General features: G+C 38.3%; 2 protein-coding genes across 2 annotated transcripts; one reads left to right on the forward strand and one right to left on the reverse strand.

The window, feature by feature from the left end:
* Positions 1 to 5,353: 5,353 nt before the first annotated feature.
* On the forward strand, positions 5,354 to 20,687 carry fwd (phosphatidylinositol 4-kinase beta fwd). Its single transcript, XM_018540618.1, has 12 exons — positions 5,354 to 5,418; positions 13,267 to 13,512; positions 14,409 to 15,361; positions 15,488 to 15,605; positions 15,712 to 15,846; positions 15,982 to 16,148; positions 16,248 to 16,378; positions 16,462 to 16,692; positions 16,761 to 17,054; positions 17,130 to 17,506; positions 17,660 to 18,132; positions 18,229 to 20,687. The coding sequence occupies exons 2-12, from the start codon at positions 13,310 to 13,312 to the stop codon at positions 18,414 to 18,416; spliced, it is 3,270 nt and encodes a 1,089-aa protein (XP_018396120.1). The 5' UTR covers positions 5,354 to 5,418; positions 13,267 to 13,309; the 3' UTR covers positions 18,417 to 20,687.
* A 452-nt stretch (positions 20,688 to 21,139) lies between these two features.
* Positions 21,140 to 23,385, reverse strand: LOC108774452 (protein ST7 homolog). Its single transcript, XM_018540561.1, has 2 exons — positions 22,749 to 23,385; positions 21,140 to 22,342 (listed from the first exon to the last, which is right to left on the reverse strand). Exons 1-2 carry the CDS (start codon positions 23,176 to 23,178, stop codon positions 21,222 to 21,224), a joined length of 1,551 nt encoding a protein of 516 aa, XP_018396063.1. The 5' UTR covers positions 23,179 to 23,385; the 3' UTR covers positions 21,140 to 21,221.
* Positions 23,386 to 24,341: the final 956 nt, after the last annotated feature.

Raw genomic sequence — 24,341 nt, forward strand, 5'->3', positions numbered from 1 at the left:
TGGATCGAAACTTTACCAATCGGAAGAAAGAAGACTAATCTTAAGTTTAGTGCTTTGTTTTTATTGGTTATAAATTCTATTATAATATCTAATCTCAATCTCTAATCTGATCACGGTTTAAAACGTAATCACACTAGCGATTGCGCGATTATGATTAACGATTGGCAATTACTGTTTTAATTAGAGCAAAGCAGTCGTCAATCACAATCGCGCAATCACTAGTGTGATTACGGCTTTACACCGCTCTCAATATATAGTATGCGGACATGTTATGTATCGATTTTAGCGCAATCAGAGGCAAATGAGTCAGCGTGAGTCGCGCGGCGAACCCTTTCGATCGAAAATCCATTAATTTCGCACAGCGTACGATGCCTATTAGTTGTGCATGATATCGCGCACTATATATAGTGTTTATGTCGTCGTACAGGCATGACTGTTCCAAACAGCTGTCATGATCTGGCGGTGAAGACACGTGCGTCATAGCTTGCCCAATCGCGGCAATTTAAATTCATATTTCACAGAAAGGAGGGAATAGAACACGTTTCTCCTACGATCTGTACTCTTGTTATGGAAATTTAATATACATGTATAAGTTTTTTTTTTACGTATGTATATGTTAAAAACTAGGCTTTTTTTTTGTCGCTACGTTAATAAATACAATGTACATTTGCACATAAATGGTAAAATGGTACAATTGTAAACGAAATAAAATATCAATCCAATTTTCGAAGTTCGAGTTTGATTTTTTTCTGTTCGATACACACCCATTCTCTTTAGTAAGCCCTCCACACGCACAATGAGAAATTTACACACAGAAAAATACCGTACGTAAGTACAACAATTACTTTTTGGCTCCGTGTAGCCAATGGCTGGTGGTCCGCCACCAGAGGTCCAAAAAGGAAAAGACTCAAAGGAAGAGACTCGCGCCAATTCTCGCATGTACTCGAGATACGTGAGATCTATTCATATAGCTCGCTAAGATGTCAGAAATAGAAGATATATTAAAAAAGAACGAAAGCATGCTTTGAATACATTTGAACTTGTTCAAGTATTCTAAAAATTTATATTATTATAACAGATTTTCGCGAGTCTGTCATAATTTCATCACAAAATAAACAAAACGGTTCGATTTATTCTGATCTGTATGAAAAATTGGATGTATTTGTCACCACTAATAAATATATCCGAGTAGAACAAGTCAAAATAAATCAACGTTAAAATCGTAACTGATTGAAAAGTGACTTTTAGTAATCACTTTAGAACTATTTTTATGTCATTTTGATGCCATGATGATTCGTGTTTCGTTTGAATACATTTTAAACGTGTTACATTGTATTACCTTAAAACTGCTGTCAAACAAAAAAAAAAAAAAAACACAGGCCCCGGAAGGAAGTTGGTCAATTTCATCGTAGTGTATTATGAATATGTTTAATTACTCGTGAAATATAAACGTTGTATTTTTGTTGAAGGTAAACTGGTTTTACATCGACCAAAAGATCGATTTTCGCGCTATAATAACGTGCTATCAAAATGTGAGATACAATCTTCACATGTATAGTGTGTCTTTTACATTTCACGTGCGTGTATGCATTTTTCACATGTGACTCATCACTGATAACTTAACGATGATTTGTGATAACCGCGAGACCTCATACGTTTGGAAGCATCGTCGGTCTGCCTTGCATCGCAAAACGTTGCGAAAGACGAATCGAGCAACACCGGGCTGGCGGAAAGGTTGAGGGTGGAAGGAGGAAGGGGTTGGGCAAAGAAAGCAAAAGGCCATTGTTGTTCGGAAGGAAAGTAGTCGCAACGGAGTGACTGCATTTGGAGCAGCGCTGCTACCTTAGCCCTAATGCTTCTAAATGCTTGGCCTCGCCGGCCACCCCGCTATATGTTTAAGCCGGGTGCAGCTGCACTTGTGACCGCGCGACCTTTCCTTTCTACTCTCGAGTAGTATCGTCCATCCGGTGTGCTGCAGTGCCAACCCAAGCGCAAGATGCTCATTGCTTTATGGCGGGGCCCGTGAATCATTCAGGCCCGGCACTGTAAACAGTGTAAACCGTCACCCTTGGCAGACGAAAGAAGGGGTCCGTCCTTTGCACCATGCTGTGCACCTCTCTGTTCTCGAAACGAAAGGAACGTATAATAAAACGTTGGAGGGAAAAGAGAGGAAAAACAGAAAGTTAAATTTACCTGCTCGAAACAAATTATTCTACACAAATTTTATTCCACGAAAATCGTTTATTTAAAGAATATAAAAGGTAAAAGGTTCTTCGAAATGGATAGTGAAACGATTAAAAAGCCGAAAGAGCTTTTTGAATCTAAGTTTGAATAAATTGCTACAGATAATTTATGAATATTTTCATCTAAAGCAAAAATTTTGGGGATAAAAAGGGAAAGCTTCTTTAACTTTTAAACTTCAAATGGCGAAGGACTACTTTTAAAATCTTACAGTTCTTTCTTGAGTAAGATTTGTTATAAATTCAGTCTGCATTTCTTGCCTCGAAATATAACATTGTTTCGGTATCACTATATATAGTGATTTTCTCATAATGTAAAAGTTAAATGGGATGCGAAACAAAACTCGAATTCGAAAAGTTTTCAAATAAATCCTTCAAAAATTAAACGCATATATATACATAAAAGAATCTGCGTCATAAACATTTAGATTTTCAAACGCATGTACGGCACAAGAAAAAAATTGTAAAATTTGACGGCTTTAATCTTGAATCGATATTTCGTATCGTTTATCTCTGACAATGAGTGCGATAGGAATCTGGATTATTGAATGTTTACGAGATAAGAGAGACGATCATATTTAAGAGACAATGTGCATCATTAACGTTATCGTTTGCTGTTCCAAATCGATATTATTGTTTCAAGAAGTGATGTTTATCACACACACATTAATATATAAAAGAGAATTATAATATTATTTACTCTCCAAAACTTTTAGAATGACTCTTATTCTGAAGAGTAAAAGTTCACTCGTGAGGATTGAAAATTGGGCCACTCTTTTTCAAGAGACTGTTTGAATTTTCACTTTTTAGAATGAAATTCCATTCTAGGGAAGTCATTAATGCAGTTTACGTTTGCAATATACATGTTTTGCGATATTCACTTTGTATTTTTTTCATCACGAAGGCCAGCGCTAATTAAGCCGAGACGAGACTCTTTAAGACCTATGACTGTGCATACGATGGCTCGACGGTTTTCTTATCTTCGATGCTGTCATCCCGTTCGGTTGATAGCGACTGCTTACATCTCAGCACCGTCAACACGGACTCTCGACGCTGAACAATGCTGGGGTAGAGTGACAATGGGATGAAACGCTGTCAATACGCCACGATGAGTATTGCCAGCGCTATGATATAATGGCCGTCGCCGCGGAATTATGTGCGCCTCCCGAGAAGGCGATAAAATCACTCGTTATTGCGTAAGAGAGGCTCAATAGAATCGTTATGTCTTCCTCCTTTCTCTGTCTCTCCCTCTTTATAGATACGGTCATTTAAATTTACGACGATTGGGGTCCGGGTCGCGCGAATGCGATATCATTAATTAGAGTATGGAATTTTAACGCGCTCCAAAGGGACTTGCATCGGTTTTCAACGGTGCGTCAAATGACGTAGGATGTTTAACACGCGTGTACGCAGTACGCACATGTGAATCAAATGGAGTGTTTCAAGCGAAACAAGAATATTCATATTTCGTTATCAATGGTTTTTAAAACTAAAGCAATGAGTCACTTAGACTTCGGCTGAATTCAGTTTAAACATGAGTCAACGTTAAAATGCTTTGACGTCTATAGTCTATACATATTTTATTGTGACAAAAGTTTATTTCAAAAACATATTAATAAGTCAACAGCTAAAAACGAGTCGTAGAGAGTGTTTAAAATCAATTTATTTTTTAGAACATTAAATAGAGCACAAAAGTTTTAATTTTACTGAGTATTCATTATAGTTAAAAAATGTAAACTTTTTTAATTAATAAATACCTATTCGATACATTGAATGTGTGAGCTCAACCAATATATATGTAAAATGAAACGTAAAAAAATGTATCGACAATATAGATTAGAGATTGTTATACGTGTTGTGAACGAAAGTTTATTTTTAAAAAATTATATAGAGGAAATAGTCAGATACAAAACTTAATTGAATTCGAAAGTAATACGAACCGATAAGAAACAATTATCGGGAGATACTATATAATTCGTAAAACACCTTATCGTTTTTATCTCGACGAGGTGAGTTCATGATGCGTAAGTCATTTAGATCCGAAAGCGTACCTCGTCGAGAAATATGCGCATCAACGGAAATGCCATTCAACGCATGGTTTTCTTCCATCGTGATTTAAAACGGGGCGTTTCTCATAGGCTACGTTCAGCACAAAGAGCAATGTAAATTTCTTTAATGTAATTAAAGCCCTGTTACAATTTCCTCAGCGGATCATCTAAATCAATCATATTAGAGAATCTTACGCAGTCGCTGTTTTTCTTCTTCTATTGAATCCAGCCAGGGTTTCAAAAAAAAAAAAAAAAAACGAAGAATCGAGAAAGCCGTCGTTTGTCATATTCGCGTGGGGTTCGTCGTCCGGCTAGGCACATCCCTGGACGGCGCAGCCGTGATTCAGGCCGGCCAGAGTTCACTTCACGTCCGCCGCGGTTGGCAGCAGTGCGCCGCGCCGAGTCAGTGCTCAATGCGTCGTGCGACAGACAACAACGTCCGGGGTGTTGGTGTGGATAAAGCGGCTCGTCGTCGTCGTCGTCGTCGTCTCGCAGTCATCATCGTCTCCCAGCGTCGTTTCGGTACGATCGAAGCGTGAACGCTCCTTCCTGTACGGCGCGGGACGACCCAGCCGCCGGATCGTCGACCAAGCGCGCCATCGCCGTCGGGTGCATCGTCGCTGGGATTTCCTCCGATCCGCTCGTCGCGGTCGTCCCTCGCGATGCATCGCGCGCATCGCGCCCGCGACGGAGCCGCGATCGACGCGCGTTGTTGGGCGTAGCCGGCGGCAGGGAAAAACGACACGGGCGTGCGTGCGGAAGTGCGTAAAGTGCCCTGGAAGCCCCGATCCCTGTGCTACGATCCCGTCGTTGCTGCTCGCTGCCATTACGAAGTGCGAGCGAAGAGTGTCGCGCTGTGCCTAGTGCCTATACCCGGTGTACTTCGTGCTCGTTGGTGTTCACATTCCACGCGAAAGGGTGATACAATAGACGAGACGGGACGATACACCCTTCCCTCCTCCTCCTCCTCCGTCCGTCTCTTTCGCACTTGGTCCCCGGCCGCGGCGAACACGTCCCCACGCGTCGTCGCCGTGAAACTCGGCTCGCGGCTAGGCGGCCAAGATCGAACGACGGCAGGCTGTGGCATGTCGGTAGCATCGTAGCTCCGGGATCCTGGATTCGAGCGCGAGGTGAGTGCCAACGAGTTGACGTTGACGGCGAGGTTTGACGTTTACGTCGCGTCGCGTCGCGTCGCGTCGCGCCGTAGCGTGGCGTAGCGTGGCGTAGCGCGGCGACGGTAATTGATTCCGTCACGAAGAACGGCGCGACAGCGACCGGCGACGGGGGTGTGGATTTTCCAATGTTCTGTCAACACGCACAAGATCGACAGGAAGCTCGCTCTTGCTAACATGGCACACCCATCTCGCTGCGCGGGCGAGCGAGCGAGCGAGCTGGCGGCGCGGAGCGGAGCGGAGCGGAGGTGATGGTGCCAGGAGACGCTCGCGCGGCGCGGCGAGACGGAGAGGCAGTACAGAGCGCATAGATCGAAATCGCAAAAGATCTCACCGTCGCGGATTCTGCGTTGCGGGAAAGGAGCATGCGACGATTATGTATATCTTGTTAACAGGGATCAGTCAGATATTGCAAGCCGCATACTTTTAGATTTCGATGCAACACAGCACGCGAAAATTGTTCTGTGTGCGTGCGTGTGTTCATCTATTGCCGGCTTTAAGGACGTTTAAGAGAGACTCGAGATGTAATTGTTAGTTATTTCAATGCTAAGCGCACGGAAAGAATCATCTTGCTGAGGTATCTGAAAATTTAGCTAGATATAAATCTGAAAATAATTTTGGGCTATCAAAATAATTACGTAGAAGCTTCAAGCGTGCTGAGCACTGCTGCGTAAAGTTTTGACATTCTCGCTGTCAGTTTTGGCGTCCTATATAATTATTTTTATGACTTAACTGAGGTATTTTCAGTGCTGTATCTACAGCTAAACTTTTAAATACTTCAGCAAAATTGTTCTTGTTGTATTGTATTATTTCGATATCAAAAATGTCTTGATTATGCCTGTACATGTATTAAAACAATATTCTGATTAAATTAACAAAAGGATTTAACACGAGAGTTTCCACTAAGTTGGAAATAAGAGAAATGTCATGAAAATTGAAAACTGTCTGTAAAATCAGAGAGAAGTCATAGAATTTTGCAAAATTTTCTGGAAAATTAAAATTTTTAATTTTAAAAAAGTTTAATATGCGTACATCACACGTAGTTTTGGAATACTATTAATTTAATAATTGAATACAGATGTTAGCAGCACAAACAATAACAAAATATTTTATTGATTTTTAAATCAGAGTAGAAATACGAAAAAAATTCAAAATATTAAAAGTATCAGAGCAAATCGTAAAATCTTGTCTAAAAATCAAGAAAAAGATACATAATTTTAGAGAATGAGAAATTTGAGACAATCCTCAAGAAGAATGGCATTTTGATGAAACCGAACAAATAACCAGAAATTCTGTTTGATCTCATTAAAATGCCATTCTTGTAGAAACAAGAAGAAAAACAGGAAGAATCCTGTTGATTTAATCGGAACATTTTTCTTATATGTATATTTGAAATATTGTAATTCAAATGTGCATTATTATTACGAGTTATTTTAATTCGAATTTTTCTTCAAATAATCTGAATTCCATTATCGAAAATAATGATCTTTGTTTACTTGTCGCGATAACTTTACCACCATTGCCGTAGCATTGAAAATGGAAATTACAGCAGATTATTTCTATCAGATAACCGACGATTAGATTTATCTAATATTGATTTAGCACTGTTCTGTCTGTTAATTATATTCAGAAGGTTGATCGTGCTTGCTCAATGAGAACAGCAGTTGGCTGTAAAATGGCCTTTACGATAGTATGTTTTGGATATGATAAATAGTGTCACGTGAAGAATGGTGGCGGTAGCGATAATTTATACGGTTGCATCAGACATTGAATTTCGATATTCATCGTATCAGAAACAAGAAATTCCATGAATTTTAACCGCTACGAGATCCATATTAAAGACGACTCGAAAAGTTTCTTTGCATGCAAGGTTTCGCGACGTTGACGTTCAAGTTTCGCAAAGACTGTCAGAAATGTCACGAGGCCAGACAGACAGACAGACTTTGTCGAGATACGCGTCGCGAAATTTTAACCTCTTCCTCTCCATCGTAGAACTTACAAAGTTCTCTCCAAATTCTTTGAAATAGAATCTTACTTTAAAGAGCGAAAATTGAGTCGATTTTGATGAAGAATGTAGGCTCCATTTCCGATCTTTAAGAGTGAAATTTCACTCTTCGGAGGTAAGATTTGCTCTAAAAGTTTTAGAGAGTTAGAACTATAGTTAGAAGGGCCCTCGATGAGGCATTATAAGATGTCTAATTAACGATTTCCCGCATGCATTTGATTTCGCGAAGATATGTACGCATTAAGTAAATGGAACTTGATCTGCTTGATTATCGAAAATCGAGCGATTGTTGTCTCTGTCGGCTCAAAGATTTTAATTTATAAATCTCTGAAATGATTTGCTTATATATGTACATAAACGAGAAAGATTCCAAGTGTTTTTTTATAGACACTTTTAAATCAGATGCTTTCAATCGAGTCCCTTTTCTTCCCTGGTTGCCGCTTAACTGTGTGAGATCTTTCATTCGTTCGGAACAATCTGATTTCGCATCGTTTTACGTCCTGCTTTACGTAAATCGCACATAGAACATTGGTTACGTTCAGCAGAAAAAGCAGCCTTTTAAAATTCTTTAAAGTGGCTACATTGATATTTAAAAAATAGTGGCTATCCTTTGAGTTAAATAACATTTTATTACTTTTAACTTTGACGCGTGTCTCTCGAAATCTAAATCAATCAATTTCTTGTGGTCATTTTCAAAGTAAACATCCATATTATAATTATATATTTAGTGAATAATGAACTAAATTTAATACGTTTTCTTGAGTAAATTATTCAACTTGTTTGTTTCAGTCAAATTAACGATATGTTGGTAAGCGCAGTGGCGACGTATAGAAATGGTTAAAAGTAACTCAAATTGGACGTAATTTAACATTATGAATTTAACAATGCACAATGAGATTTTAAGACGTAAAATTGAAGCTTAAGCCGTAAGATATAGTCGACTGTTTTCCTCACATCCGACTGTGATTGGTCAACTTTTTACGCCTTCCTGGCGTTTATGATCTCTTATAGAGCAAGGTTCTTTACTAGACCTACATGTAGTACAAATGTATAAATCAATCTTAATAAAGAATCTTACAGTATAGTTGCAAGGTTATCTTTTTTTGCTGAACGCAGTCATTGTTTCGCTTCGCGACGATAATATAATCGCCCGCGAGCTTCTTCCGCGAACGTGTTGTGTCCTTCGCTTCGCAAAAGTCGTTTATAAAAGGAGATCTTCGAATTGCCGTTTCTCGCGGAGTTTCAACACGCGACTTTCTAGCGCGGGTTTCGCACCTACGCGTGCGAAAACGCTCGCGTGTTAATCGCACGCTTCCAAAAGTCGCTAAAGCCGCTCGGTCACCGACGCCAATTATTAGATCATCGAGGTGATTAGATCATCGTAATTCGCATACAGGGAGTTGCATTCATGTCCGCCTCCGCGTTCGTTGTGCCGCGATAGTTTAAAGAAAAAAGCTATCTCCCTTTTTATCCGCGAATATAATAGTATTGATGTAACATGATAATCATAAAAAGATTGAGTAGCAGCGATAATTATCGCACCATGATTTAAGAAATTAATCTTTTAACTATGCGGGACATTAAATTTCTCTCTCGACATTGCCAAGAGGCAAATAATAAAGTGCTCTGTAATTATATGTATTTAAATTATTTCCATATGGATTGACGTGGAAATAATAAACAATCTTAATTAATTATTTATTTAAAATAATCGATTTTATATAAATTATTAGACATGATGGTTACGAAATTTAATGTAATAATTATAGATACTGAAAGTCCATTAAGATATAAACGATTCGCTTCGATGTGACGTATCGACATCCGGTATCGACAAGTGAGATTGAACGAACCAGTTCAAGTATCAACCGGAATTGTATATATAGGTATATATATATATATATATATATATATGTATATAAAACGATAGATATACGTGTGTATCCATTTAAAGCGGCGCGCTGATGTAACTCGCAGGCCTTTACGTTTTTTTTTATTACGTCGATCCTTAAACCTGTTTCGCGCTTTTAATCTTTTTATAAAATGAATATTATTCCGTGATAAATAAACGCAAGAAGACAGTGTACGGTTGGGAACGATGTCGATCGTTTTCATCGCATTTTTGGAGCTCATGGAACGAGTACATTCGTACCGTCGAGTACACACCGGCACCGAAGCAGATCGGTGAAAGCACATGGTACCACGCATGTCGCGAGTTTCAAGTCGGCGGATTTTGCAACGCGCAACCGATCCGTACGTCGAGATAGAAACCGCGGTTCCGCATCGTAACACCCGCGCGCCGCGATCTTTCAAATACCATACGCACAATCTTTTTTGTCACGTGAACAAGTAATTCGTCGTTTTGAAAATGTAACAACGTAAAAGACAGTGGGAGTAAACTTCTCACTCGGCAGTTAATGTTCGTACTAGATGGACCCTCGGATGAAGAAATAGCGGTTAATAGATAGTTAGCTTCGTTGACGGCACGTTTGCGCAATTAGAGGGATTATTTTAAAGCCTGTCAGAGAGTTTAGTGTTTTAATGTTTTCGACTCTCTATTGTTTGTACTTCTCACACAACTTGAGCGTCTCTCAAATTCGTTCTATATAGATTGTGAAACTCACTCGGTGAGTGAGTCTCAGCTCGTTTGGCGAGTTTTCACAAGTTTCAGAAACATACGTTCACTTGAAAAATAAAGGATCGTTGAATATTAAATTTTATTAAAATATTTGACATCGCGAGAATTTATTATGAAAAATCATTAGTCGAAGCGTTTTATTAACGTACAGCTTCAAAGTATAATATACGCGGTTTTCACGTTCGACGCAGAAAAGTTCAGAGAATGAGTTTTTTTTTTTTTTCGTTGAAGCGCTTATTCTCCATGTAACTCACTACGTAACCGGGAATATTGCATCGTCTTTTGTACTCGCGTTTATTTACCCGCGGGATAATTGTGTACAGAATGGAGCGCGCTATACTGCGCCAGGAAGATCCTAGAAAGTGTTCGAATTGATAAAAAGCCGCACTTTCTACACGTCTGTATTGCACGTATCATGACTTTTTCAATACGTTACCGTTGCAACGCGGATAATTCAACAAAAATCCCTTTGACTTTTCGTCGACCTTTTACTCAATTGTTGTCCGTGATCATTTCAAAACGCATATATGCACGAAAAGTACAATTGTGTTGAAATATCTCAAACTTTAGGTAGATGCAAATTTTAATATAATTTTATTGGACTATAAAGTAACTATACAGAAAATTCAAACACGATGCTGCAAAAAGTTTTAACATTTATTAGCGGTCTGCTTGAGCGTCCTATGTAATTATTATTTTCATAGCTCTCAGCAAAAAGCTAAGTTTTTAAATATCCCAACAAAGCTGCTCTTTTTGTGCATACGTCTTTACACTCAACGATCACGTTTCGCTAAAATGGATTAGAAAGCATTGCGATATTGGATATATTTTGCATTTAATCAATATAGATGACAGAATTTAATGTCTGAATCATTTGTCATATTTATGTGATATCAAGAAAGTCTTTTTGTAACACTCAATCAGATGATAAAATATAGAATATTTTTTGTAATGAATTCTACATCTATGTGATATATAATTTTCTTCCATTGAAAAAACAGCGGCGATTCTAGCTGGAGCAGCGAAATATTATTTCGCGTGATTAATGATTGCTTGATGATTTCTATAAAAAGAGATTTATTCTCCAGCTACTTAATATTCATATTCAAAGGAACGTCAGGATTATATATCGTAAAGCTGCAGACTTTTCAAGATTGCAGATTCTTCGCTTTCTCTTTTCAATCTCTGATTTCTGCAGAACGGTTTAAAATTTCGCCTGAATTATAAGATATTATATTTAATCGTATCGTTTGAAGCGACATTTGTACGGACTAGACGGAATTCAATTCGTCATGAACACTTATTTCTCGAAGGAAGTTTTAATTTCGCGTTTTATCCACACATTAAAACGGCGCGATTGGCCTTCCAGACAGATGCACGATTTCTGGTAGCTTAGTTTTGCGGCTGTTCCTGCGCGTGGTTCTTTTTTCGCGATATCGAGACGTTATGTAATCAAAACATATCGCGGCGTACCTCTCTTTGTCGTATGTATTAATTAAGAGATATGAACCCTCTCTCCGATTCGAGATACCGATTTCCTTATCGCAATATTTGACAGGCGCGACTGATAACGGAATTGGACGCGTGTTATCCGAGCGTGTTCTTCTTCGTGCTTGAGCAATCGTTGACATTACGACCCAAGTTATATGCGCGATATTTGTGTCACAAGTTCAAAAAATGATATCATTCGCTGTTATCAATCATAACGTTTTCAAAAATAATGAGAATACCGGAAATAAGTTTATCGTCTCTCGAGTTACGATATCGTCGCGTGCAGAAATCGAGCGAGCCATTTAATTTTCTTTACGCTTTTCTGATATACTAAGTACCTGATACTTAGCGTTACTTAATCCTTAGTACACACACGATTGGGTCGTTCATGTACTACACATTTCGAAAAACTAGGAGCATTAAATGATTAATTATATTATAATCAACTAGTTATTAATTGGTAACTAATTATTTGACACTATTATAACATTTATATATGATTTTTTAAGACAATATTTACGTACAGAAAAATATCATTCTGTTGCTAAAAAAAATGATTAATCAATTAATTTCCTTTCTTTTAAATAACGGTTACTTTTAATAAACGACAATAGTTTTTTGTAAATAATTGTAAAATATATTTTACACATTTTAGAAAAACTTGTTATTGTATATTAAGAATAAGAAGTTATTTTCTAAAGAATACTGTAAAATCGAAATTGAAGAAGCAACTTTATATGTAATAAAAGTAAATCGAATTTGTTTTAATTTAATCATCTTGATTGAAGTATTAAACTTCAGTAAAAATTACTAGGATTCAGAAAATAGTTTGAATAAGTTTGATGCTTGTGATGAACTTAATTATTATGGTAGATTTGTGGAACTTTTGAAATATAACACTTGAAACAAGTAAATATTATTAATGTAAATATCATAAATATTTTTCTACGTGTATAAATACTTTTTAAAGATGTTAAAGTCTATCTGTAAGAATCACTTAATAATAATAATCTAACAACTCACTTAATAATTTTTGTATATTTGTTAAACTGATGAGAATTAAGCCGGGACACGAATGACTCATCATGTGTACTAAGGGGATTAACATTAATTAGCATCATTTATTATAGTATATCCATGCCGTAATTCTTTACCGTATAATTATCGAAAAATCGCTTCAGAATTGTGCATAAAGAAAGAGTGTGCATAGTAGTTTACATACATATCACAGTACAAATTATTTCAGCAATATTATACAATGTTCTAGCAATGTTGTTGCAAGTTCTATGCTGTATCATGGGATACTTTGTATCATTTTGTTACACGATGCTTGGATATATTAAATGACACAAAGAAGCATCAATGCAAAGAAAAGTTTCCATTTGACATATTAAATATAAAAATATAGGAAAACAATTTTATCATATATCCAGATCCAGACTGCGTTATATTTACTTAAACAATAAATATTGATTAAGCAACATAGCTGCAATCTTGTTGAAATGATCCGTACTTACAAGTAAATATGTATAACGTAGTCTGGATATACATGATAAAGTTGTTTTCCTATATTTTTATATTTATAATAATATGTCAAATAGAATCTTTTTTAACATGATGCATATTTTTGACGTTCGAGAAATGTCGCTGATTCATTTCTTGCGTTTTGTAGGTGAAGCCCCAGCATGGCCAGCAGATGACTGTTAGCCGAGCCGATGCTCGTACTCGACTCTAATATGAGCGAAGTGGTGGCAGTGACGCCGACTGGTGGACCTACGCGCCAGGAAAGCGTGACACACATCAAACGGCACAAACTGGCCAGCTGTAATGTTCCTCTCGTGCACGGTCGGCCGAATCCGTCGATCAGTCCACGCAGCAGACTGACCACGCATCAACGAAACCACAGTTTGGACTTCAGGTATTTGTTTCTTCCGATCCCCGTGAATACTCGACGAGGTCGTTCCGCGACACACGCGCGAGCTATTTGTGACGCGTCTGGCGCGCGCCTCCGACATTTCCTGGCACTTGTTGAATAAAAGCGATCGTAAATTTGTCTCGTGTATGCGATCGACGCCACGGCGTCCACGACGTCGGAATCGACGTGGAAGTTACGTCGCATGTGAAATGAAGGAATACAAGCCGAGATATTTAAATTGGCAGCGACGGCGACAGCGTCATCAATATTAATAATCACCGCAACGAATAATCGCAATCACGCGCCGCGGCACTGTTGTATCTATTTTCCTTGTCAGTCGCACTTTCGCAGTCGCCAACTGGAAACTGGAGCTAGCTGATGTTTTGTGCAATTCTTCTCAGTTCAAAAAGAAATCTTAACGAAGAATATAAAAACGTACACAAGAAATGTTTAAATATTACTTATAAAAAAATACGTTTAATACGCTAATAACATAGATGATGAAACTCTTTTGCAACACAAAAAAAGAAGAAAAAATACAAAGTGTACTTATTAGTATATTAAAAAATTGATTTTATAAACGTAAAAATACAGTGTTTAAAGCATTAAAAAGTAATGCAGAATAGTGATATTGCAATATTACATGAGTGATAGTGATATTAAGGACATCAAACACATATTTGTAAAATGAAATAGAGAAGTTAAATAAATATATTAATTATACAGGTTGTTATATAGAAAACATATTGCTCTACAAAACACCTTGTATTTTTATCTTCTTTTTTCTTGTATTAAAAAATCATAAGTACTATACATTTGCAAAATTCGAAATATTGTAATTTACGCAGCGTAGTCGAGAAAATACCTTGATTATTAATTATACATCTTATTACTTGTAGATCAATGGGTATCCTATTACCGCCGGTGCCTCAGGCAACCGCAACAACGCTGACACACCATCATAGAAATCGGAGTTTGGACTCCGCTCTGCAACGGATTCCAGAAGTGGACGTTACCCCGAGTCCGGAATGCGAGAATCCCGCACCTTCGTCGGTCTCTAAAACGACAACGGTATCATCGTCGTCCTCGGGACCATGCGGAAAGAGCGCGCGCACTGCGCGAGAACGCGAAGATCTGGCCAGTCTCGGTTCCGACGACTCCGGTATACTCTGTGGCTCCGACAGCGGCTCGAGCGACGCCACGAACGCGCCCGCTACTCGCGAATCCAGCGTGGATCATCTGCACAGTCGTGAGAGCCTCGATTCATCCGTGTCGCAGCCGGGTGACGTATATTCGGTCGATGCAGTGGACGGTATGGAGAACAGTGCCGGTATAGTGTCAATGTCGATGTCAGTGCCGGTGTCACCTGTAGAACTGTCCACGCGTCTCAGTGACAGTCCAGCGTCTCCTGTATCCCCCGAGAACGAAAACAACGGGGATCGTTCCCGGTGCGACGACGCGAACGATGGTAAATGTTGCTCGAAGGAACCGCGATCAAATGTGAGTGTGCGAGAACGTGGCAACGATAATCAACATGACTATCAGGAATGCGTCGATATTTATCAAGGCGCTATGCAAGTGTCGTCATCGCCGTCCGTGGCCGATACGAGCCAGAGTGAATTGGCTGGAGCGGCCATGACCCTTTGCTGCGGCACGACTGCAACGCAGCAGCAAGAAGTTGAAACGGTGAAAAAGCAATCGGACATCATCCGTCGACAAAAACAAGAGACGAAGCAACCGAAACCTTCCGAAGGCTGTCTGTTGCGACTTTTCGAGAGCCAGATATTTGACATGTCCATGGCTATATCTTATCTGTTCAATTCCAAAGAACCTGGCGTTCAGAGTTATCTAGGTAAACATCAGAAAAAGTTTTTTTCACGTATCATATTTGAATTTAATCTCATATATAACTTTTTAAATATTGTGAAATAAAAAGTTTTTAATGCACTCTGTTGATGGTAAATATGTCATATTGTAGGTAACAAGATGTTCAGTTTTCCGGATAACGATGTGGATTTTTATTTACCACAGTTAGTTGTGATGTATATACAACTTCACGATGTAACAGAAGTTCTTTATCCATATCTTGTCCATAGGTAAATACAGAATCTTTATTAGAAGATCATTTATGTGTAATTACGTATTTAATAAATCGTGGCATTATAATTTGGATGGATTGAAACTAAACGAATTTCTTTGCAGATGTAGACAGTCAGCAGATTTCTCATTAAAATGTGCCTGGCTGCTAGACGCTTACAGTTCTGATGCTCATTTACCGTCAAAGAAGAAGTCTCATGGGACCAAATTGAAAAATCTCATCCTATCAGATGAACTCAGGTAGGATTAATAAACAGTAAAATAATGAAAAAATTTTGTATTTTGGAAATTTTTATAGATTAATGATTCATGTGAACACACAATCGTATGTGAATATTTTAAGCAAACAATTTATTTCTATGTGTTATGTTTTAGGCCAAAGGGAAATGAGAGTCGAAAGCAGCGTGTTGCTGGATTGCAAATTCCAGCACCATCACCATTGCCTTCGACGCAAACTCTTACGTCGCCGAATAAGAAAACTCACCAAAGATCTCAGTCCGACGCTACTGGATTATTCCAGACTATACGCCGTAGTCATTCCGGTAATTATTTAAACTAACACGCATTTTAAACCAATAAATTATACGTTATGAGAATTATTTTCACAATGTGTGATTATTCAATGGGGTATTCTTTAAAAGGTATAATAAATAAAGTAAGTCTTGGGGACCTGAGCTCTGGTCGAGCGTTTGACAACGGCTGTACCTGCTTCTATTCCTGCCAAGGTGTGGTTAACGATTTGCGAGGCCAAAAAACCGATTGTTTTTGTAATGTGAGTTATTATCTTGTACGAAAGTAGCAAGCGTTCTATTTGAAGCTTTAACATAAATCTTGTATGATATGATATATTTTCAGGCACCCCGACTCGCGCCAGAACTCGAATTTATTCAAGCTCTAATATCAATTGGTAAATTGCTCGGGACTATCCCAACAAAGGAAAGTAAAACCGTTCAATTAGTGGCAGAGCTCAATACGCTTAATTTGAATCTCCCTGCGAGGGTGTGGCTTCCTCTGCACAGTACGCTACCGCATCATATCGTGCGAGTTCCGCCACAATATGCTGCCGTTCTTAATAGCAAAGACAAGGTACAGACATTTCGTTTCACTTTCTCATCACTACTGCAAATCGTTTGAATATCGATATACTATTCTAGGCACCTTATATAATATATATGGAAGTATTAGAGGTGGAGGATTTATATACATCGCCTGTGCCGACGAAAATAATGGGCAGCTCGTTAAGGCACACTAAGTCTGAGGAGAACTTAACAGGCGGTGAACAGTCTAACATATCCACTTCAGATAGTCAACAGAATTCGGCGGTACGACAAACTCCTGTAAAAAATATCTCGCCTTATTCTGTTAGGAATACAGATGTGGCATTTGGTTTCCCCGATGACGATCCTAATGATTGTTGGAGTCAGGAAGACGACGAGATCACACAGCAGGTATATATCTTATTCGAGTGACCTTATTGTATTTCTTTAATTCTGATTTATAGTCTAACTTTTCCATTTGTTCAGTATTTACAGCTTCGTAAACCAAAAGATCGTGATACTATATCGCAACTGAGTCAAGAATCGTCCGACAGCAGGGAACCAATTTTTATACCGGGCGACATTAAAAGAAGATTGAGCGAAATGGCAGCTACGCCGAGCGCAACTTTCAGTCATGATCCCGAGGATCCATCGGCAGCGGTTCTCAAGGAGCCATGGGAGCTGAAGCAACGACGCATAAGAGCTTCCAGTCCATATGGGCACTTGGCATCTTGGAGATTACTCGCGGTAATTGTAAAATGCGGTGATGATCTCAGACAAGAACTTCTCGCCTCACAGTTGCTCTCAATGTTGCAAAAGATTTGGCAAGATGAACAAGTGCCCCTTTGGGTACGACCGTATAAGTAAGTACAAGTTACTACTGGAAATTTTCGTCTTGTGAAAAAAGTTAATTGTTCTCCTCTATTGAGGAAATAATTATTAGTTGATAATAAATTCATTGTATAATAATATTCGACGATTTTTCTCTTGAGTAATAATTTGATTTTTTGTCACAGAATACTATGTCTGTCAAACGATAGTGGTCTGATTGAACCTATCCTGAACACCGTCTCGCTCCACCAAGTGAAGAAGCAGTGCCAATTAACACTTTTCCAATATTTCGAACGAGAGTTCGGCCATTCTACCTCAGAGACGTTCCGTATGGCGCAGAGGAATTTCATTCAGAGCTGTGCCGCGTATTGCCTCGTCAGCTATCTTATTCAAGTAAAAGACCGTCACAATGGCAACATTTTGCTGCACAGTGATGGTCATTTAATCCATATAGATTTCGGATTCATTTTGTCAACTTCGCCGCGAAATCTCGGTTTCGAGACTAGCCCATTTAAACTAACGCCGGAATTTGTCGAGGTGATGGGTGGCAATCAGTCTAAACTTTTCGAGGACTTTAAGAGCCTCATTCTTCAAGGCTTAATTGCGGCGCGGAAGCACATGGAGAAGATAGTTAACCTTGTTGAGATCATGTTGTCGGGTAAGTACTAGAAACTGTACTGACCGTTCATACATTTGTTCGCGTGCATTTTAAACCCGTATAACTCAATGAGTTTTATTGATTTTTTTTCCGCAGGCTCTCAGCTTCCGTGTTTCCGCAGTGGTGGAGCGGCAACTGTTCAAGGTCTCAAGAATAGATTCCACCTTACGTTAACGGAGGATCAATTGCGTCGACATGTTGAGGATTTAGTCGAAGGCAGCATTCACTCGTGGTCCACTAAACTCTATGATCGATATCAATATTTCGCAAACGGTACTCTTTAATATCAAGATTAACAATCTTCTCCGTCTATCACATTTCAGTTAAAACTCTTTCGTGAGGTAAAAAGAAAGGATATCAATATGTGTTGTGGTACTTCTTCCACAATTTTTACATCTATTTAATAACTCTGTTGACCAATCGGCAGTTGCGTGCCAGCCAGTAAGCATATAGTCAATCTATCGTGTCGGGAAATTTGTTCCGTATATTCACAAGTTATGATAAAAATACGATAACGTGTGTGTAAAAAAAGACATTTAATTATATATTGCTGTTTATTGTAATTGGCGTTAGAGATATTTTCACAATTTCTTCGGTAAACGTATTTGCTTAAATTATGCTATATTTTGAGAAACAGCTTCTATTAGTTTCATTGTGTAAATAAAAAATTGTAATTTTTCGTATTATAACAATTGCACGATAGCGGGGAAAAAGACGGAAAGTTTTTTCTGGGCATGTAAGCTGAAATTTCGATTGGACAACGCTATTTTCTAGCATTCCACAAGCACAAATGACGTTTTAGAGTGGAAAAACCGCTTTCCTCTTGAACATGTAGATAGCCTCGATTAGGCTAAACGTATAGAATTCGAATAGATTGCTATTCTTTGAGTTCGACGTTATTCCTTGCTTTCGTGGTGGGCAAGAACGATACGAAATATTTTTAGCAGAATTCAAAGCGATCTCGACGTTTGATAAATTAAGAAACTTCGATAGATGAATGGAATATATGAATATCTTAAGAGAACATGACTTAGTTGAAGAGAATGAGCGCGCTTCGTTGAAAGTTAAAAATATTTATCGTCGTTTGAGAAATTAGGTGATGAAAGAAGGAAATGATCTATAAGAATTTTGGTATCCAGTTGATTACATATATCCACTATATATAACGTTTTTTGTTCGATACATTAAGACTGCTGTTGTTTACGTATGCCTCGATTGACAAATTACGAATTAGCTATCGCCGCAGCGCAGACGTGACGTCATTGACTGAGGGCGTTAGACTGCTAAATCGAGTGTAGCTTATATAAACAGCGTAATTTGTTAAAGGTGCCTTATTTGTGTAGAGAAATGTGGAGACGATCAAACCTAGACACAGTGAAGTGACGTGTTAACGTGGCAATCTTAGCGTGAAGCTGATTGAGCGTGAAGCGGACAATCTGTAATTTGTATGTATAGCAAAGAAAAAAAAGAAGGAGAGAAACACTGCGTGGACTTTCGTAGATAATTTGCGGCAATAAAAAAAGAGCCTACTAAACGGTAGGACGGAATCAGCGAATTTCCATCCCGGGGAATTTTAACGTAATTTTAGCAAGTGCGCGAGAAGGCTACGTACAAAAGATAGACTCGGATACTAGCGGGAGGTGAATACTCAAAATATTTCCTATTTCGTAGATTAGTAATTCTTCGATAAATACAGCTAATTGTACACGCGGTATGAAATTAAGGACTAAGCATTATACTACAGCGAATCTTAAGGATCACATTTGAAAGTTTTTACATGTTCTTATATTACGTAAACATTCATTCCCCCTTCCCTCTTCCTTCCTTTCTCATAGCTGTGAATGCGAGGAGAGTTGTAGCTGTGTACGGAAGATAATTATTTAATCGTAATTCCTCGCGTGACGTTTTACGTACATATGTCCGTTTAAGTAAATTATATAGATATATATAGATAAACTATAAAGAGATATTGTACATATATATGAAATGACAAATTTTATCTCACCTTATTATACTATATCAGTTAAGAATTTAATCGAGAATGAATGTTTTTGAAACAAAATCAAAGTTGCGGCTGGAGCTAGCCCGGAGTACCAGAGAGACCTGGGTCCTCTGACTTCCAAGTGTCTTATATCTTTCTCTCGCGCTCCCGCTGTCTCTTCTTCTCTTATCATAACCGTCTCACAATAGACAGGCAGACCAGAAATCGGATATGATTATAGGATGATTGAGAGAATACGAAACTAATCCGTCGTACTTGTGACACGTTGTCTTTTATTTTTTATTTCGGCGGACTCTCGTAAAAAAATTGTATAATATAATTATTATACGTGTAATTACGTGAAGGATATTAATATTCTCGTTGTTATATGCTGTGTAAGAATGATTGCGGAAGAACACGCGAAGGGATATCAATCCTTTCGCTTTGGTCGATTGAACGTGCCCGAATTTACTTCCTATTCTGTCGACACGTGAAATGTCAAGATCTCTGATTTGCCTTGATCTTTCACCTCATTACAAGCTACTGGTAATATCCATCATTGAATAAATATAAATGCGATAAAACAAAGAGAATTTATTTAGCACCCAACTGCCATTTCACATAAATTTGTATAACCGCATATTAGTACTGATGATGTAATGATTGATCAATGATACATCTTTTCTCACATGTTTCATATAATAATATATTATATAATATATATATATACATATATATTATACAATATATTGATATTATACATATTTTATATAATTATTTCGTATTTTATACATACATATATATTACTAATTTATATATATATTATATATACGCGTAACAAAAACGTTACTGTCTAAAATTCTTATTACTGTTATACTCATTGTCCGTTGTTTCGAATTCAGATTCGAACTTAACGGTACATAAACACATAATCGTCGTTATAAGATATCAGTACTGTATCAGTCACGACAAAAATGGTAAATTGGAATTTTTTACACATTTACGTACATACCTCATAAAGGCGCCTACAATAAAAATAAAGCAATAAGTATGTCGTAAGTATCACAATAAGTTCTTACATTAATAGAGATCATATGGAAATACAGCCTTATATTCTAGAGAGCTGCTGCAATAAATTAGAGGGCAAGATAGCTAGTTTGTCAAGAAGATAATAAAATGGATGGGAGAACCAGGCAAGCATCGAACGGGCAACTACGCCCATGGTGTCCGGGTATTGATGAGTCAACAGAGCCAACAGTGCAGTGAATGAGCACAGACCGGCGGTGAAAAGAATAAAAAAGGGCAATTCCTTCTTCGGATAGACACTGACGTCGTGGAACGTTGGCAGGAGTTCCCGGTCGGCGCATTCAGTGCACGTTGGATATGGGTAAAACAGATGCCCACGTTCAAGTGGATAAGGTAACATTCTGAACGTACCCTCCCAAGTACAGTGGAGTAAATTTAAGGCACCCTCTATCTGCTTCCAATGTGCCAGATGGAAAAACGCGTACGCAATCGCTTCGGAGTCACCACGTTTTAGTACATGCTCAGGAGGCAAGATGAGTGGCTTCATCTCCAGGAGATATTTAGGTACGTGAGGATTGAATTCTACAGCCCGATGGATCGCCTCCACCGCCGACATCTCGGCGGTGGTCAGACCGCGTTTGCTAGCAATATCTGGTGAAAACTTGTCCGCCACCAGACGAGCCTTCAGCAACGCCGCTGTGTAGCAAATGGTTGCTGATTTGGGTAGACTGATGTCATCGTACTTGGCCAGAACAGCTTGCACATCCGCGTATGCCTGCATCTCCAATAGAGTTTCGATCAGGTTCTCATGAATATTCAATACATTCATGATGGGCGGTACCTCCTTTGTGAGATCACGAAACATCTTCACTGCCTCCTTAAGTTTTCCTAACTTCCTTGCGCACATCGCTAATCTTCTTTTGATATAAATCAATACATTTGTGTCTCTTCTGTGTATTGCCTCAGCTACGGATCCCTGATGTTGCGTATTCTGCGATTTCTTATAATTATTTTCGGCCACTTTCAAAGCTTGTTTCAGAATCTTCTCTGCCTCGATGATAGTCGTGGCCTCTTCCTCCGCAAGAAGAATATAAGCTGGTGCACAATCGGGATTACGCTCAAGAGCACTGTGTGCCGCTTGTATTCTCACTACTGGATTGCGCTCTCTCCAAGCCGTTTGCATGATTTCATATTCTGCTTTACCTGTAAGAGAAGAGTCTGTTAGCTCAATATCTCTCGAAATACCTTAGAATCAAAAGGACAGAATTAATCTCTGATTTATCATACATCTCGAAATAAACATTTTTAACTTATGCTTTTCAACAAGAGACACAGAAGATCTATTCTTTTTGGCTGAACTCTTTTTACACAGTTTCTTTTCTCTTTTGTTTTTCTCAAATACTGAGAGAAAAGAAAGAAAAATGAATAATGGAAGTTTAGCTTCAAACATCAAATCTATTTTTTGTTGGAAAGCATCTCTAACAGATATTGAAACTTTTCATATAATAATTATAACTAAAATAATTATACATTTAATACAGAATATTAACGATCGATATTTCCAAGTGTTTCCGATGGACAAATAAAGTTATATACATTTGAAACATACCAGTATCGCCTTCGCAGGTAAAGAATGTCTGATGATCCTGTGCAGACAAGTTCATGTCATAATATGTGAGAGGCTCTTTGTTAGTAGCCCAGTAAAATCTTTGATACTCTGCGCCCCTGAACAGATTAATCGGATTCCGCCAGACTTTACACTCGGGCACGTTCTGGTGACTCGAGGAGCCTCCAGAGTTGCTGAGGCTTGTACCACTGCCATCGTTAGCGTTGTCGCTTCCGCCGATCCACGGCGAGATGTGGTTCAATGACACTTGCTCGATGAACGAAGTGCCGTACTTCCTGAAGTACCACCATTCGAAGATGAGAATCAGACCGGAGATGAGGGACGACGTACCGGTGAGGGCGACGTAGAATTTTGGGGTTAGGGTATTCAGAAGTAACGTCGAGTCCCACATGCTAGTGAATAGCAGTGCCATTTGCGTTCGCTCCGAGAGAAACGGTTCTGCGCGTGTTTTATTACGATCTGATGACAAGTCGTCGCTTTCCCGCCACCGTCGTCGCGAGACGCACCAGTGTTCACCGCTGTTTACCACACGGCGCGCGACATCCGGAACACGGTGACTAACAGCAACACTCTACGCCAACTCTCCTGTCGTGCCGCTACGTATCCAAACTCGTCCGCAATACTTTGTATCGTATGCTGAAGAGAAAATTGCTAGACGACTCGGCACGCGTGCATCGTCACGCGTCTCCTCTCAGTCCTCCACACTTCCACAATCCTCTCGTCTTGGCGTCTCTCGGCGCGTAGTAAATATTTTCGACCGATCTCAATGCTGACAACATCTTACGATCTCACACGAAAACGGTTAAATTCGTCCTCAATCGATAAAAAGGGAAATAAATATTTTGAAAGAAAAAAACGCGCCCTGCAAAGTGCCGAATCACGTTGATTGATAAAGGAGGAATTATCAAGTTTCTCGTTATTTTGTTGTTGATTATCTAATTGCATCCAATAGCGATAGATGGCAACACAATCTCTTATTATATTTGCTTTGCTTTTATTTATTCGTCACTAGATGGAGTTGGATGGTCAATCAATTTATTGTTTAGGGATACTAAATCAATTAGTGCTCACATTATTTTTTATAGATATATTAATAGAAAAAACACTTTTTGTAAAAAAAATTTTTTTAAATAAAAGAATAAAAATTTAATAATATATAATCATTTTAAAATTTAATTAGTTAAATTAATTATTTAAATTAATCCAATTTAAATAATTAAAAAAATGTTTTTAACTTTCTTAAAAAAATATAAATAAAAAGCAGTAATGACTTGTAACCAAAAAATCTCTCTCTCTCTCTCAATTATCTTTCTTCTAAAATCAAAAAAGCTTTGACCCTACCTTTCAGTACCGAAGTTTTCTAATACAACAACTTACAGAAGATCTTGCTTTCTAAAAGTTCCCGAAATCGCTGAATTAAATTCGATTTTGATTTTATGGAATTCTAAAATTCAAATTTAAAAAATCTATCGTGAAGAATGTAGTATTTCTTTAACCTGAAATATATCGAATTTCAAAAGGATAGTAATCATGAAGGAGAATCTAGTGTCACAAAGTCATAATAATTGTCATAAT

The sequence above is a fragment of the Cyphomyrmex costatus genome, unplaced genomic scaffold, assembly GCF_001594065.2.
Source record: "Cyphomyrmex costatus isolate MS0001 unplaced genomic scaffold, Ccosl1.0 scaffold254, whole genome shotgun sequence".
NCBI classification, from domain to species: domain Eukaryota; kingdom Metazoa; phylum Arthropoda; class Insecta; order Hymenoptera; family Formicidae; genus Cyphomyrmex; species Cyphomyrmex costatus.

Coding starts and splice junctions, on each gene's coding strand:
- LOC108774452 (XM_018540561.1), bottom strand. CDS start 23,178: ATGGCACTGCTATTCACTAGCATGTGGGACTCGACGTTACTTCTGAAT. Junction 22,343..22,748: donor TACCTGCGAAGGCGATACTG/GTATGTTTCAAA, acceptor CTTCTCTTACAG/GTAAAGCAGAATATGAAATC.
- fwd (XM_018540618.1), top strand. CDS start 13,310: ATGCTCGTACTCGACTCTAATATGAGCGAAGTGGTGGCAGTGACGCCG. Junction 15,362..15,487: donor TGGCGTTCAGAGTTATCTAG/GTAAACATCAGA, acceptor GTCATATTGTAG/GTAACAAGATGTTCAGTTTT. Junction 17,507..17,659: donor CTTTGGGTACGACCGTATAA/GTAAGTACAAGT, acceptor TTTTTGTCACAG/AATACTATGTCTGTCAAACG.